Genomic DNA, 15,894 nt, shown 5'->3' with positions numbered 1-15,894 from the left:
TTAAAGAGCTGTAATTCCTTAACCTTTCCTCCAATTTAGATGAGAATACCCTCAACTGTAACTTGAATATGTCAACAGCTAAAAAATAAAAATTGTGCCTGTGTCCAAAAATATATACAAAGGGGTTGTCAGGACGATGGGAGTAGCTCTGAAGTGTTGGTGAGCACATACTGTATACAAACATGGGCTAACCACGTTACCATCCCTACTGAAATAATTAAAACACACAAACTTTCAAATAAGTCTAAGGTGGTTTGTTCATCTTTTAGCCACCTTACTGGTTTAAGGGAGCCTAAACCAGATACACACCAGACAGTCCAATTTAGAAGAATACACCACCTTAGGCTGCTTTAAGTGTTTTTTTCCCCCAGCAGGGATATACAAGAACCACAGTAAAAAATAATAATTCGTAACTTCTTTTTAAGTTTTGGTATTGGTAGCCTAATTGATATAACGTTTAGCCGAACTTACCGCTAGGGGGTCGCTTTCATCCCATAGAGAACGTTAATAATCGCAGACACTAGTTTTAACGTATTGATGTCTTACGTGAACCTAACATTGCACGCATAGATAGTTTATAACTGACCGGAATACATTCTCGTAAACAAATGAAAACTAGTTAGCTCGTGAGCGCCCTCTAGAGGCGGAGCTTCGCTGCAACGAAACCAGCACGTGCGAGAAATAGCCGCTCATGTCAATAGTATGTTCCTGCACAACCGGAGGCTGCAGTTTCAGGACCGCAGTTCTAGGACCCTATGCTTTTGTAACAGCGCCACCTACCGAATTGGATCACTAAAGATGAACGACATGGACAGCAATCAGAGTAAGTAACTTTACCGATTTTCAATTAAGTTTTATTTTATAACCTTAAAACGATGCAAAGTTTACGTAGCCAACGTGAGAACTGCTAAGAAATAATAATGAATTCCCGATTGCTAGTTTTATTGATTATTAAGATGTTCTTAATTCGTGGCCATGATTTTATTAAGCTAAACCTTGTTGACATAATGACTACAATAAGTAAATCTAGCCAGCACATTAATTAAACTTAAAAAGATGATAAAAGCATGTTGATGATGTGAGATGTGTCAGATTTACCTGTAGCTTACTGTATTAGTCTGAAAACTTGTTTGATACTCATTGTTTTAGCATATTAGTTAAGTATAAATCATCTTTCATAATTAAACTGGGCTCATTGCTTGGTTGCACCACAATATGTGTGATTAGCCTGTCCTTTTGGCAGTACTTTGGATTCATCTTGTTGATGTTTGAAAGGCATGGTCAGCGGTTTGCCTTCTGGACTGAAACTGCTCCTGCACTTACAAAATCTACTGTATAAACTGCATGCTGGTGCTACTCGTGTATGGACCAATGTATAATGGCTTGCTGTTCAGTAGTGCTGTAATAGTATACTTAAATTAACTGTTTTTTTCATAGGCCATCATATATGCCCTGGCTGTCCTACGGGATTTCTCATTGCAGGAGGCTGAGCACTGAGAGCAGGTCTTCCTTTCTGGTGAAACACTCAAAACAACACTCAACCACTCCTAACCACTCACAAGATGTAGTAAGATACTGTCCAGATCTTAAATAAACAATGTCAAGATAATCCATTATAAATTAAGTGGATTTATTATAGTATTCATTGTGTGTTATATGTAATCATACTCTTAAAAGTTATAAACACAAATGCATAAGTATTATAATGTATTATAAATGTTATGATTATTTATGAGATGATACAACATATTATTAAGCTTTTTTATAATGCTTTATGCATTAATTATAATGCCGTAAGAAAACCCTTATAATGTATTATAAATACAGGCTTCATAGAAACTACAAACTAAACCACCAGGGTCCTAGAAATGCGGTCCTGAAACTGCAGCCTCCGCTATATTATCCAATTCGGTAGGTGGCGCTGTTACAAAAGCATAGGGTCCTAGAACTGCGGTCCTAGAACTGCAGCCTCCGGTTGTGCAGGAACACACTTCTCGCTCATGTCAGGAGCAGGTGAAGAAGTAGGAAGTCGCCATCGACGATGTGCTTAACAATATGTGTTGATTATCTCTGTATTTTAAACGAAACTGTTTATTTGATTTGACCTAATGATGACTTGACAGGAAAAAGGGTGAGCGGGTTATGGGTAAGTAAGTAACTACCGGTCTGTTCCAGACACATGTTAACAGGTGTTACAAATGAATTTTCAAACGAATTACATTTTGCTTGGAATATTTTATGGTATTTTCACAAATTCGGGGTCGTATATTGTATGTCATTCCATCTGTTCGTGTCATACTGATTTGTCTAAAAGGCTTTTAGTGTTTCATTGTACCACATTGTATCTACTGACAGTGTTTGTGCGGTACATCCACGATAAAAAAATATAGGCTATTCGCATTTGTGTTGCTACTTATATTCCACGAATACCTGACTAAATCGTGTCATTGTCATGTAAGTGTTCTAAATATCATCAGTGCTAGATACAGGAACGAGACGGTTTTGGTACGTCACTATACTATTGGAACAACAAGACTGATCTCATGAATATTTATTAACTCACGCTCTGTACTCGGCTGTTGTGTTACTTAATATTTATGAGCCACATGCCTGATGTTCATTGGATGTATTTTTAAGTGTGACCTTTTTTTTAACATTACCATATAATTGTTATTAATTCGGTGATCTAATATGTTGACCGCTATTTTATCATCAAGCTACAAAAGAAAATATTTTAAATCATTTAAATTTACATATCTTTTTTTGTAAAGCTTTCAAATATGTACGAGTACAAATTAACATCTGAAAATATTTGCATAAGTCTTCAAATTTTATAGTATATTATAAGCACCTGTAAAAACACATAGGTTACGTAATGATGTGTTGCATGGACAGGAGGCGTCTGTTTCGTCCGAAAGGCAGAGGAAATTGATAGAGAGGGCAAAAGGTAGGTGTATCATGCTAGTTTTTATTTGAGCAGTTATGTTTGCTATTCCTTTTTATTGTGCCTATTTATGTCCGTATAGGTGCATATTCAACATTTAAAATTGAATGTTCTTGTTTGGTTGTGTCTAGAAAATTACAGTGTAAACTGTAAACATTTTAGTAGTTTTAATGAAACATGCTAAATTAAATATCTGTTAATAAAATATTTTTAAAGTAAAATATGTATAATTTACATGCATAAATATGTATGAAGTATAATTAGTGGAGAAAATTATATTTAGGGCAGTTTGCATATTATCATTATTATTATTATTATTTTGTAAAATATAATTTTTTATAAGTAATACGTATTATTTGAGGAAAGGAGCATTCACAAAGTCCCCTACATGAATAATTATAATTTGTTTGGTTGTGATGAAACATGGTTCTGCAAAATAATGTTTACCTTTCCATCTTTATGGCACACATCCCACAAAGTCCAAATATAAAATTAAAGCCTCTATACACTAGCAAGTGGCGAGGTCAACAATGCTTAATAGGCCTATATCAAAATGTAATATGAAAGTACATTCATTGATATGTTTTACAGTATAATTCTGGTATAGCATTAAGATGTGCTTTTGAGGCAGCTGTATTTTAATAGTACTTGAACATATAATTGGTATTTTAATATATTATACATTTTTCATATAAAGTAGTTCAGTACGGGTTTTTTGGAGACTTGTCATGTTACATCTACATTTAATCAGATTTTATCCGGTTTGTGATATTCTTCTCTATCTGCAGGTATTGATTTGTGTACTAGTCTTTCTGGAGTACTTTTCTTTACCAACAGAGTCTAGAATTTGGTTATGGAGGTGTTAGGTGTTTAGGTTACCATTAAATGTTTAATTAATTTAATGTAAATGTACAGCTTTTCTAATTTGCTAGAGACTAAAACTGTGCATGAAAATACTGTTAAGGGTTAGTATGGGTTTGGTTTGGGAGTATGTGCTGCCTGACAGAATGTGTTTTTAATACATTTATAACAGTAATGGCTTTTTTTATACACCGCAAATGTTTAAATGCATTTGTTAACAGTACATCCTGTTTCTACCGATGTTTTGATGTTAAAGTTAGCACTTTCTGAGAAACAAAAAAAAAATAAAATATATATATATATAGATTTTGCTGATGACCCAGCGGTCATCCTGACCTGAGTGATCAGATTTTGATTGGTTCAAATTAAGATAGAGACCAGTTATTTGTCATGAAACAGAGCCCTATGTAGTAGATGATGACCCAGCGGTCATCCTGACCTGAGTGATCAGATTTTGATTGGTTCAAATTTTCAGACCACTGGTAACACTAGTTCAGAGTCCACCTCATGATCAACTCATGATCAACATTTTGTTTTAGGACTAAATTAAAAGACTTTACTTCTTCAAAATTTCATAGTGGTGTGAGTGTGTGCTAGAGAAAATTAAATCAGGATAAGAACTGACACCTGACTGTTAAATTAATATAAATCATCTTAGTTTTAGAATTTAAACTGGTAGGTGTTTAACAGCACTGTGACGCAGAGTGAACAGATGTGTTTAGTTTCAAGGTAATGTTAAAGAGACCATGAACGGTATGATAGAGACCAGTTATTTGTCATGAAACAGAGCCCTATGTAGTAGATGGGGTTTAAAAAAAAAATCAAGAAGCAACCTAATTACTTTTATTGTTTGGTTGACGATGTTTTAATGTTGTCTATGACACAGTTAAAGATTATGGACATACACTTGCTCTAGTCTTCTCTTAAAGGAGAATAATAATAAATCCTTTTAATATGAAAATTTACTCACGCTTAGGCCATCCAAGATGTATATGAGTTTCTTTCTTCATCAGAATAGATTTAGAGAAGTGTGTCATTACATCACTTGTCTAAACAGCTAATACAAACATTTCAATAATCCACACTACTCCAGTCCATCAATTAATGTCTTGTAAAGCTAAAAGACGAAACAAATCTCTCATTAAGGCGTTTTTAACTTAAAACCATTGCGCCCGGCTAAATACGAGTCCTCTATCCATAATATTACTTTCTCCAGTGAAAAAATCATCTTCTCTGAATCAGGAGAGAAATATGCACAGATCAAGAGGATAACAGGGGATAGACTTTTTCACTGAAGGAAGCGTTATTATGGATTGGTATTTTGGCAGTACCAGAAATTAAATATGTCTTGATGGATTTGTTTCTTACAAACATACAGCTTTTTACTTCACAATATATAAGTTGATGGACTGGAGTCATGTGGATCGGTGTTGCGGCTTAACACCGGTATCACCGTCAGCACCGTCTATCGCGGCAAGCCTACATCTAACATGGCCTGAGTCAGTTTTAATTTTTTAGTGAACTATTTATTTAATCTGTCTCTTCAGTGCAATCATGGAAAAGCCCCAAAAGACACAGGAAGAGCCGCAGTCGTCCCCACAGATGGCGGCACCTGATGGGGGTTGGGGCTGGGTGGTGGTGGGGTCTCTTTTCGTGTCTTCTGCCCTGGTGTTCGGGCTCATCCGCAGTCTGGGCGTCTTTTTTGTGGAGTTTGTGCAGTACTTTGGTGAGAGTGCCCAGGCGGTGTCCTGGATAACATCCATTGGCTTGGCCATGCAACAGCTAATGAGTAAGTTCACTCCTTCATGCAAACACAACGTGGTAAAAAAACACAGTTTGGCTTCAGCATTCAATTGATTACATATGCCTGCCTGCAGGTCCAATAAGTGCAGCCGCATCTAATGTATATGGAGCTCGTCCGGTTGTTATGATGGGAGGATTCCTCTCCGGCCTGGGATTCATTCTGGCGTCCCAGGCAACATGTCTTTTACATCTTTACCTGACCATGGGATTCATTTCAGGTAGATGCTCTTGTAAAGAATGTCTTTAATATTAACCAATGTCAGGATCCTGATTCATGTTTTTACTCTGTTAGGTTTAGGTTGGGCGCTGATCTTCACCCCTACCGTTGCGTCAGTGATGCTGTACTTCACCTTGCGGAGATCTCTAGCCTTGGGCCTGGGCTTCACAGGCATCGGACTTGCCTCTTTTGCATTCTCTCCACTTTTTCAGTATCTAGTAGAAGCCTATGCTTGGCGTGGGGCCTTGCTTGTCCTCGGAGGCCTCAGCTTCAACATGATTGCTTGTGGAGCTCTCATTCGGCCTCTAGGGAAACCAAAGGTTGTGGAGAAGGTATGTGTTTTGATATATACAGTATATATACAGTGCGTGTATGCGTATATATATATATATATTTATTTATTTATTTATATATGTATGTATATATATATATATATATATATATATATATAAATTAATACTTTCGTTCAGCAGAGGTGTTTTAAATTGATAAAAAGTGACTGAAAATGACATTTATAATGTTACAAAAGATTTATATTTTAAATAAATGCTGTTGTTTTGAAATTACAGTTAAAGAATAAAAATATTTCCCCCAAAATATTAAGCAGAACAGCTGTTTATCAACTAGGACGCAGAATTTTGCAATGAAAAAAGTGACAGTAAAACATTTATAATGTCCTAAAATATATATTTCACATCAATGTTTCTATTCATCAAACAATCCTGAAAAAATTTATCATTGGTTTCCACAAAAATATTAAGAAGCAAAGCTATTTTCAACATTGCTATTAATAATAATGTTTCTTGAGCATCAAATCATCATGTTGGAATAATTTCTGAAGGATCATGTGACACTGAAGACTGGAGTAATGATGCTGAAAAATAAGCTTTGCCATCACAGGAATAAATTAGATTTTAAAATATGTTAAAATTGAAAACAGTTATTTTAAATTGTTATGATGTCACAACATATCTATTTAGATTTTTTAATCAAATAAATGCATCTTTGGTGTGCATAAGAGACCTTTTTTCAAAAACTTATGGACCCCAAACTTTTGAACAGTATATATTATAAATATTTATTTATTTTAATAAATAAGTATTTATAATATTTCAGTTAATTTAAATATTTATTTATTTAACAATTGATGGCTAATATATATAATGATATAATTCAATACATTTATATTTAATCAAAATAAATTTATTATAATGATCTGCAGATTAGACCTTTTTTCAAAAACTTATGGACCCCAAACTTTTGAACAGTATATATTATAAATATTTATTTATTTTAATAAATAAGTATTTATAATATTTCAGTTAATTTAAATATTTATTTATTTAACAATTGATGGCTAATATATATAATGATACAATTCAATACATTTATATTTAATCAAAATAAATTTATTATAATGATTGTTCTGCAGATTAACATAGAATATATGAGGCTTAATTACTATATTGGCTTGTTTCTTTTTGTGCCGTTCTCAGACTGAAAACTCGACCAAGCTCAACAAATGTTCTTCTTTGTTCTCCCGTATCTACGAGGGCTTTGAGCTCTCTCTGCTTTCACACCGAGGCTTCCTCACTTATTCCGTGGCCATCACCTTATTCAATGCCGGCTACTTCATCCCTTACGTTCATCTGGTCGCCCACAGCCGTCACATTGGTTTCACTGAGTACCAGGCAGCCTTTGTAATCTCTGTAACTGGTGTGGCAGACATCGTGAGCCGCGTAGCCTCCGGCTGGTTCTCGGACCTGGGCAAAATGCGGATGCAGCACATGCTGGTGGTGTGGACTGGGTTACTGGGGCTCTCTCTGATGCTCATTCCTGTTGCCGTGGTTTACTCGGGACTGTTGGTTGTCAGTGGGGTCTATGGGTTTTGTGCAGGAGCGATGACGCCACTGGCGTTCGCGGTGGTGCCGGAAATCGTAGGTATAGAGCGAATGCTGGGAGCCCTTGGCCTGCTGCAGCTCATAGAGAGCGTCGGAGGGCTGCTGGGAGCGCCACTGTCTGGTAGGAGCTCATGAGATCATCACAATAGTTTTATTTAAAGGAAATGTTCACTCAAAAATGAAAATTTGCTGAAAATGTAATCACCCTCATGCCATCCAAGATGTAGATAAGTTTGTTTCTTCATCGAACAAATTTGGAGAAATTAAGCATTGCATCACTTGCTCACCAGTGGATCCTCTGCAGTGAATGGGTGCCGTCAGAATGAGAGCTGATAAAAACCACAATAATCCACATGACTCCAATTTGTCTTGTGAAGTGAAAAGCTGCAGGTTTGTAGGAAACAAATCCAACATTAACACATTTTAAACCTAAAACTGTTGCTTCCGACTAAAATATGAGTCCTCTATCCATAACATTGCTCTCTCCAGTAAAAAAAATGGTCTTGTCTGAATCATGAGAGAAATATGCTCAGATCAAGCACTGTTACAAGCAAACAGTTATAAACATTTCAAAACAAATATGTTGGTAAATTTTGATGTGAGTGGACAACAGCGGATGGAATTTCTGGAGGAGGCATTATTATGGATTTTGGACTCATATTTTAGCCAGAAATGACGCTTTAAAGTTAAAATGCCTTAAAGATGGATTTGTTATGAACACAGAGATTTTCACTTCACAAGAAGTTAATTGATGGACTGGAGTTGTGTGGATGCTTATGGATTATTGTGATGTTTTTATCAGCTGCTTGGACTCTCATTCTGACGGCACCCATTCACTGCAGAGGATCCATTAGTGAGCAAGTGATATAATGCCAAATTCCTCCAAATCTGTTCTTGTGAAGAAACAAACTCATCTAAATCTTATATGGCCTGAGGATAAGTACATTTTCAGCAAATATTCATTTTTGGTTGAACTATTCCTGTAAAAGGCCAACAAAATTGATTTTGATCTTTAGGTTTACAATCAGCATTGAAATGATTGTTCCATCTCCATTTTTCCCTCCCAGGCTGGCTGAAGGACTATACTGGGATGTACACGGTATCTTTTATCGCTGCTGGAAGTTTCCTCGTGTTAGGTATGTTAGTTACAATGACTCTTCCCTATTTCTGGTCTTGTACGGCCCCTCCACCCCCATCACCTTTAAAGAAGAAGTCTCAGCATGAATCCATTGAAGATGGACTTCTCAAACAAACTCTGTCCTCAAATTCTGTACCTGAGATACTCTGTCCCTTGGATGATATACCCTACTTGGATAAGGAGTAAAAGGTGTGTTGGAAGAGTGATGTTACACATCTAGTGCAAGAATGAGAAGAAATACCTCAGGAAATGATGCATCATACTAATTTAGGGAAAATATTTTGATTTTTTTAGAAGGATATTTTGCATTGTCAGACAGGATATAGGCAACTATTGGCATTGGAATCACAAATCATATTGCACTGAATGGTTTTATACCACATTTTGCAGTAAAACTTTTTGTGGGTAATTTCAGCTAGTGAAATGTCCCCCGTGCCAAAGAAAAATTATGTGAAATTTGCTATTAGTGCTTTTCGCCTAATAACAAGACAATCAATTTGATGGAAGTTTTGAGAGAGTTTGAAAAGCAACAGTCAGTTTACAGCTCAAATTTCCAGTTAGCCTAGCTTGTATATAGTTCAGAACAAATCTGTCTTAATGTTAAATCTGGATTGTTTACTCATTCCTTATATATACAAGTAGGCACACACGTTTTTGGACATGCAACAAAAATGATTGCACTTCAAAAGTTGTATAACAGGACAATAGCAGCATAAATCCTTATCATGACGTAAATGCAGTAAAGTAACTTTGCAGTTATCAAGACCAGCTTTTCTTTTTGATTAGATAATAATGGCATTTTACGGTTGCCACAGTCAGACACCGCAGCTGCAGCTGTAGTGTTATTTTAGTATAATTTAGATACTATTATAGTTTTTATATTTTCAGTTTTCATTTTATTTAGCTTTACTGATCAATCAACAGTATCCTTACTGCAACTGTATCCATATCCTGATGTGGAGCTAATCTTTCTTAGACTTTCAAAATATGCAAAACGTTTGCATTTGGAAAGCTGTCAGTACTCGTTCTAAAAAGCCATCTTTATAGTTATACAAATAATTTTAGAGATACTTTATTAATAGCTCTAGTATTTTTCTGTTCTGAAATCATTATCTTTTTTATTTAAAAATATATTACATTGAATTAAATCATTATTAATTTAAATTAAATTATTTTATTATTTTAATTTTAAAAATATTGTCATAGTTTTCCCTTGTCAATTCAAAATCACCATCAAATAAGGATTTGTGCTGATATTGTCCAAATACCCCACTTTGACTTGACCGTTTCTGAATTTGAGGGCACAGTATATTAAATACCATGGTATAACACTGTACCTCGGTAGTGCCATGCTACTATTTCTAAGAGTATGCTGGCAAAATACTATTTATTTTAACTGATTGTTTTTTATATATTATTAATTTTTGTACTGTAAATTATTGTGACACACTTCACCTCCGACCTTCCCTGACAGGAATTTAATTATGATGCACAAATACAGCTTCAGGGTTTGGTGGAAAGACTGATGCTTGTGGTTTTTACTGTTACTGAGGAGCATTTTGTATTCATGGCTAGTAAAACATGAAGGCTGCTAGCAAGAGTTTTCTAGATTCCAAACCAGCTTTTAACTGCTTAGTCATCATCACATATCTGTCACATCAAGCAAAAGCTAAAATGAAGGCAAAACATTTTCTTTTGCCAGTAAGTTTGGTGCTGGAGGCTACTTTAGTACAGTATACAAAAGCAGGAGGGCAAGCTAAATGCTAACACAATGCTAATCCTGTTCTGCTCATGTAGAGCATTTTTCTTTCACTTTTTTTACACACAACTTGCTGTACCTTTACCTTGTTCTTGAGTTGCATATGGAGGAATATGATGATCACACATTATGTTAAAGTTACTAGCATTGTCGGAGACATGGCATTTTAATGTTGTCTTTTCAGGGTCAAACTGGACCATGTGATTTGTGTATTACATTGATACTTTTTAAATATTGTATGATGGGAATCTTGTCCAACATAAAGGGCTTTTACTGTGATCTTCAAGATCCAGGGTTCAGAGTGAATATTGATTTACATTTTCCACAGAGGTCGCTGACGTAAACAAATTCACTTAGAAATCATTGACCAAACTAAAGTCTTTGTGTTACACATTACATTCTTCAGCGCCTTTTTGTTTTCATTTTAAATGTTTATTTCACTTAGTGCAAGAGCTTTACTGTGCACAAACTGGTGTAGGTTCATTTAAACCTGGTCAGTTCTCTACTTCCCATGGGAAAACCTTGAATACTAGTCACTAATGCTGTTTTAAAGATACACTTCTCATAAAACCAAACACGTGAGCCTGAGAGTCAATGAGCTCAGCTACAGCTAGACTTTGCTTTCTCACGTGAGAGGCCCTTATTGCTGTGAGATTAACAGCACTGCCTTTACACACGGTTGTCTTCAAATGCACTGTATTAATGCAATTATACATGCTCTTTAGCCTATTGACCTCAATATGCTTGCATATATGAGAAGTGAGACTTGGATGAATTTGGATCAGTTAAGTCATATTTTATAGTTTTGGAACTACACTGCACAAGATGACTTTTGATCTAATTAAAAAGTTGAATGGAATTTGCCATCTGAGCCAGTCGAGTAGTTTTACCTTTTACCTTTAATCAAGTTACCAGCCCATATCTTGTGTGTTATGTTTTAATTTTCCAAGAAGCGCACAATACATACATGATTCTTCATAGGTTCTAATATTCTAATATGATCTTTTTATGAAGAATTATGGTATGAAACATAATTTAAACTAAGATATTGTGACAGAAGTACAAGAACATGGAACTGAGCTGGATATATAAAAAATATATAGATAATTGATATATCCATGTGTGAAGTCAGGTTCGTTCAAAAGTTTGAGGTTGGTACATTTTTTATTGTAGATTTAAAAAAAAAAAAGTCTCTTATGCTTACCAAAGCTGCATTAATTTGATCAAAAATACTGTAATAGTGTGAAATATTATTAGAACTTAAAGTTTAATCAAGTTACCAGCCCATATCTTGTGTGTTATGTTTTAATTTTCCAAGAAGCGCACAGCATGGCAAGACGGGTTTTACTGGAACAGTACAGTATAAAACTGTGTTTTAGGTAAACGGATTTGTGTTTTAATGTGGTTTAATAAAAGGCTATTTCTGTTTTTATTGTACTATTGTCTCCTTGTTATATAGCTTACCAAAGCTGCATTAATTTGATCAAAAATACTGTAATAGTGTGAAATATTATTAGAACTTAAAGAAAATGTTATTTATTCCTGTGATGGCAAAGCTGAATTTTCAGCATCATTACTCCAGTCTTCAGTCACACGATTCTTCAGAAATCATTCTAATATGCTGATTTGGTGCTCAAGAAACATTTCTTATTATGATCAATGTTGAAAACTGCTTAATATTTTTGAGGAAACTGTAGTGCACATTGTTTCAGAATTATTTGATTAATAGAAAGTTCAAGAGAATAGCATTTATTTAAAATATAAATATTTTGTAACATCATACATGTCTTTACTCTTTACTGCCACATTTTGAACAATTTACTGTGCCCTTGATGATTAAAACTACTGAGGAACAAAAAAAAATCTTACAGACCCCAAACTTTGAATGGAAATGTAAGTCGCATAATAAGTCATTAATCATTTATTTATTTCGCTACACATTCTACCGTTTTCACGGTTATTCATTTATACATGTTTAGAACATTGCATGTTCACAAAACACAACAATTGACCATTTTCAAACGGGTTGTTTTGTTCTTATAAAAAGAGAAATTAAAATTATAAAGAAAAGAACAATTATACAGGAGAACCAAGAAAACAGTGATCTCTCACCCAAAGTAACAAGTACATTCAAGTTGCATTAACACTGTGGCTCACAACATAGTGAATAAAAAGAAGAAAAGCAACTTGTCCACTGAAAATCATCTGAATGAGGAAAAATTCATTGGCATCTAAATGAGAAACACAGAAAAGTCCACTCCACCTCTACAGTCTGGCTTGTTGTCTTGCTTTCATACCATTTGGAATGTAAACTTGCTCAAATTATAAATTATTCGGCTACAGAACATCTGTGAAAAGAAGAAATAACTAACAGGAAACACCAAATGACGGATGACATCTTAAAGCCTAAACCGGGATAAATACGCAAAAACCCAGATGTTTAGACCCATACTCGTGTATGCCAGACAAACCAAATGATGCAGCATTTAATTTAGTCTACTGGAGTGTGTGTGTGTGTGTATTGGTGTAACATTGACATCTAGTGGTTAGGTGGTTCATTTCATGTCAGCGCTACGGCGCTTAAGCTTCTCTGGATTGTTGGAGGCCATTTGGGAGAAATCCCTGAAAATGTCATGATAGGTATCATCACCTGTAGGAGGAAAGAAATACAGAGAGAGAAAAAATATTAGCTGAACATTGTCTTACAATCATATTCTTTATGAGAGTGAATATTATACCCCTGTGTGTGGAAAGTGATTGAAACCTGGAGTCTAAAGAGTTTAACAAGGTCAGCTTGAGAACACCACCACCCAGAGGAAGAGCTTTGATTTGGATTTATAACTGTACATAAGTGCAGTAGTTATGCATACATAAAAGCATAGGGAAGCAGTAAATTACCTGTAGCACGCAGTGCAGACGACACACACTGCAAGCAGTAGACACCTGGCCACCCGTCTCAGGACATGCACATACACGCACGCACAAACAGCAAAAACAGATTTGTATACAGAGACACAGATGGACAAACTGCCTTATACAAGCCCCACAGCAAAACAACAGATGCAAAAAGCATAAGCACCACAAGAAAGCACACCTGTACAAATCTGGCACTGCAATAAGAGTATCAGATTCAGAGTAACAGAATCTTACTGGAAAGCCAAATATTACAAGTGATCATAACAAATGATCACCATGAACTGAGCTTTAGACTGCATTTGCAGTTTGATGTTTTGAATATAGTTATGATGGTCAATTGTAAACATGTTGGTTGAATGGTGATGATACCCCATACAATGCCAAATATCCATAACCACACCATAACAGCTGAATCATTTGTATTTTCTGAAGGAATTACTAGTGCTTGCAAGGCAACATCATTAGATAAATGGTATGATTAGATAAATAATTAGACAATTTAAGAGAGAGGATGATAGATAGACAGAATGATAGAACAATAGAATGTTAGAACGATAGATAGAAGATAGAACGATGGATGGATGGATAGATTTGAACACTGTGTTAATGTAAGTCAATGGGAGCTTTTCTAAATTAGGTTATGTAAAAAAGTGGGGTCTATATGTTAAACAGTTCAAGCTGAATTGTGTAATTGTGGCAAATTGTAAAGAAAAATTACAAGAAGAGAAATTTCAGCATGCTGATGTCTTGCAAGCACTGTAATGACCGGCTGTGGAGTTTATCGCTGTCAGTGATTTCAACCACTAGAGGCCGCTCTCGTACTGTATAATGACAGCAGACCCTTCTCAGCCGTTCCAGCAACGGACGCAACCCGGAAAACTATCGGCATGGATTTTTGCTGATAACGATAGTTCCAGCAAAAAACTATCGGTGCCGATTAATCGGCAAAACCGATACATCGGTCGACCTCTACTTTACATTATGTTAAACAAAGTTGTAATGCCTGATCAGGTCTGAATGAACATTAAATAAATCAAATATAACTTGTTAGTGTAGCAGTATTCTGATTTTTCAAACATCTGAAGCCTCAGACAGACAGAGAGAAACCACTATACATTCCACTTGAGGTGTTGCTAATAGCTGAATAAACACCAGCTATACAAACAAGATCAGATTTGTGTAAATGCAAAATGTCACATTACACATGCAAAACCATACTCAGTACAAACAGTACTGATCCCACCTAATAAAACACTACATAACATTTGATCAAAACATTATCGCAGGTACTAAAAGCACTGAACAGAAGTCCAATTCATTCCTTGCTACCGATGCGCAGTGTTATCTATTAACATTCAGTTTTTCTATACATTTTAAAGTGCTTTATCAAAGTGCTCAAATCCACATACTGTCCTTTCTTTTTTTAATTCTCTGTTAAGCTCGGTTTTCAATTTGAAATGTACAGTCAGTTAATTCTGGCCACCTGGTGCCCGGCCACTGAGATGGTTCTTGATAGTTTGAAAGCTTTTCTTAGTGTGTCCAATCACAGACCCAGTCCCGCCCCCACCACTAGAGCCCCGCCCCTCAGAATGACCTGATGGAGTGCCATCCATCTCCCGCATCTCCTTGTTCATCTTGGCTATCCGGAGTCTAGGAGGAAAAGCACAGTGGATGATAGGTTAATTGAGTTATTAGCAGGAAGCACCTCATCAAATGTACTGTAAGCTAATTAGTGTCCTTGTCAGCTGATACTCTCTAAGACTACTTACAGCGTGACGATGTCAGCGTTGGCGTTATCTATGGCAATGCCGATTGGGTCCTTGTCATCAATGTCTTTTGCATTGTAGTCCGCTCCTCTCTTAAGAAACAGACACACTAACCTACGACAACACAGAGAAACGTTTGAGTGACATGTTTGACAGTACATGTATAACAGCAACACTGAATATCGATACCGATTTGATTCAGTTCGTGATTCATTTTTTATTCTGATTTCATATAGGTCTGATTCGATTCTGATTCATTCCGACATACAATATAATGTCCAATTTGCTTACATATGAAAAAAATTCTAAGGGAACCTTTAAAATCGGTACATTACAAAAATATATCATATAGGTCTGATTCGATTCTGATTCATTCGGACATACAATATAATGTCCAATTTGCTTACATATGAAAAAAATTCTAAGGGAACCTTTAAAATCGGTACATTACAAAAATATTGATTTTTAAAATTACTAACAAGGCCCGAACTATGCAGTGCATTTTCTATTATTTTCATTTTGTACTTAAATAGATAATAATCAACAGCCAAAAACTGCTCTTTGGATACTATCTGAAGTCAAATTTAAA

At 35.4% G+C, this 15,894-nt stretch overlaps 2 protein-coding genes across 3 annotated transcripts; one reads left to right on the top strand and one right to left on the bottom strand.

The window, feature by feature from the left end:
* The first annotated feature begins 2,014 nt into the window (after nucleotides 1-2,014).
* On the top strand, nucleotides 2,015-10,042 carry LOC107738032 (monocarboxylate transporter 13-like). Of its 2 annotated transcripts, none has more exons than XM_016549705.1 (6): nucleotides 2,015-2,146; nucleotides 5,353-5,594; nucleotides 5,683-5,826; nucleotides 5,901-6,157; nucleotides 7,322-7,847; nucleotides 8,794-10,042. In XM_016549705.1, the coding sequence occupies exons 2-6, from the start codon at nucleotides 5,360-5,362 to the stop codon at nucleotides 9,048-9,050; spliced, it is 1,419 nt and encodes a 472-aa protein (XP_016405191.1). In that variant the 5' UTR covers nucleotides 2,015-2,146; nucleotides 5,353-5,359; the 3' UTR covers nucleotides 9,051-10,042. The 2 variants fall into 2 exon arrangements, with proteins under 2 accessions (XP_016405191.1, XP_016405192.1); XM_016549706.1 differs by lacking the exon at nucleotides 2,015-2,146 and adding an exon at nucleotides 2,717-2,947.
* A 2,486-nt stretch (nucleotides 10,043-12,528) lies between these two features.
* Nucleotides 12,529-15,615, bottom strand: LOC107738033 (arf-GAP with coiled-coil, ANK repeat and PH domain-containing protein 2-like). The gene is made up of 3 exons (XM_016549708.1): nucleotides 15,309-15,615; nucleotides 15,134-15,189; nucleotides 12,529-13,273 (listed from the first exon to the last, which is right to left on the bottom strand). The coding sequence occupies exons 1-3, from the start codon at nucleotides 15,464-15,466 to the stop codon at nucleotides 13,179-13,181; spliced, it is 309 nt and encodes a 102-aa protein (XP_016405194.1). The 5' UTR covers nucleotides 15,467-15,615; the 3' UTR covers nucleotides 12,529-13,178.
* Nucleotides 15,616-15,894: the final 279 nt, after the last annotated feature.

This window comes from Sinocyclocheilus rhinocerous, unplaced genomic scaffold (assembly GCF_001515625.1).
Source record: "Sinocyclocheilus rhinocerous isolate Xijiao unplaced genomic scaffold, SAMN03320098_v1.1 scaffold494, whole genome shotgun sequence".
Classification (NCBI taxonomy): Eukaryota; Metazoa; Chordata; class Actinopteri; order Cypriniformes; family Cyprinidae; genus Sinocyclocheilus; species Sinocyclocheilus rhinocerous.
This window is presented reverse-complemented; position numbering and strand designations above follow the sequence as displayed.

What these genes read in the sequence shown, in the direction of transcription:
- LOC107738032 (XM_016549705.1), top strand. Translation starts at nt 5,360, where the DNA reads ATGGAAAAGCCCCAAAAGACACAGGAAGAGCCGCAGTCGTCCCCACAG. An exon ending in GGCCATGCAACAGCTAATGA is followed by an intron (nt 5,595 to 5,682) that starts GTAAGTTCACTC and finishes GCCTGCCTGCAG; the next exon opens with GTCCAATAAGTGCAGCCGCA. An exon ending in GCTGGGAGCGCCACTGTCTG is followed by an intron (nt 7,848 to 8,793) that starts GTAGGAGCTCAT and finishes TTTCCCTCCCAG; the next exon opens with GCTGGCTGAAGGACTATACT.
- LOC107738033 (XM_016549708.1), bottom strand. Translation starts at nt 15,466, where the DNA reads ATGTACTGTCAAACATGTCACTCAAACGTTTCTCTGTGTTGTCGTAGG. An exon ending in AACGCTGACATCGTCACGCT is followed by an intron (nt 15,190 to 15,308) that starts GTAAGTAGTCTT and finishes TTTTCCTCCTAG; the next exon opens with ACTCCGGATAGCCAAGATGA. An exon ending in GATGGATGGCACTCCATCAG is followed by an intron (nt 13,274 to 15,133) that starts GTCATTCTGAGG and finishes TTCCTCCTACAG; the next exon opens with GTGATGATACCTATCATGAC.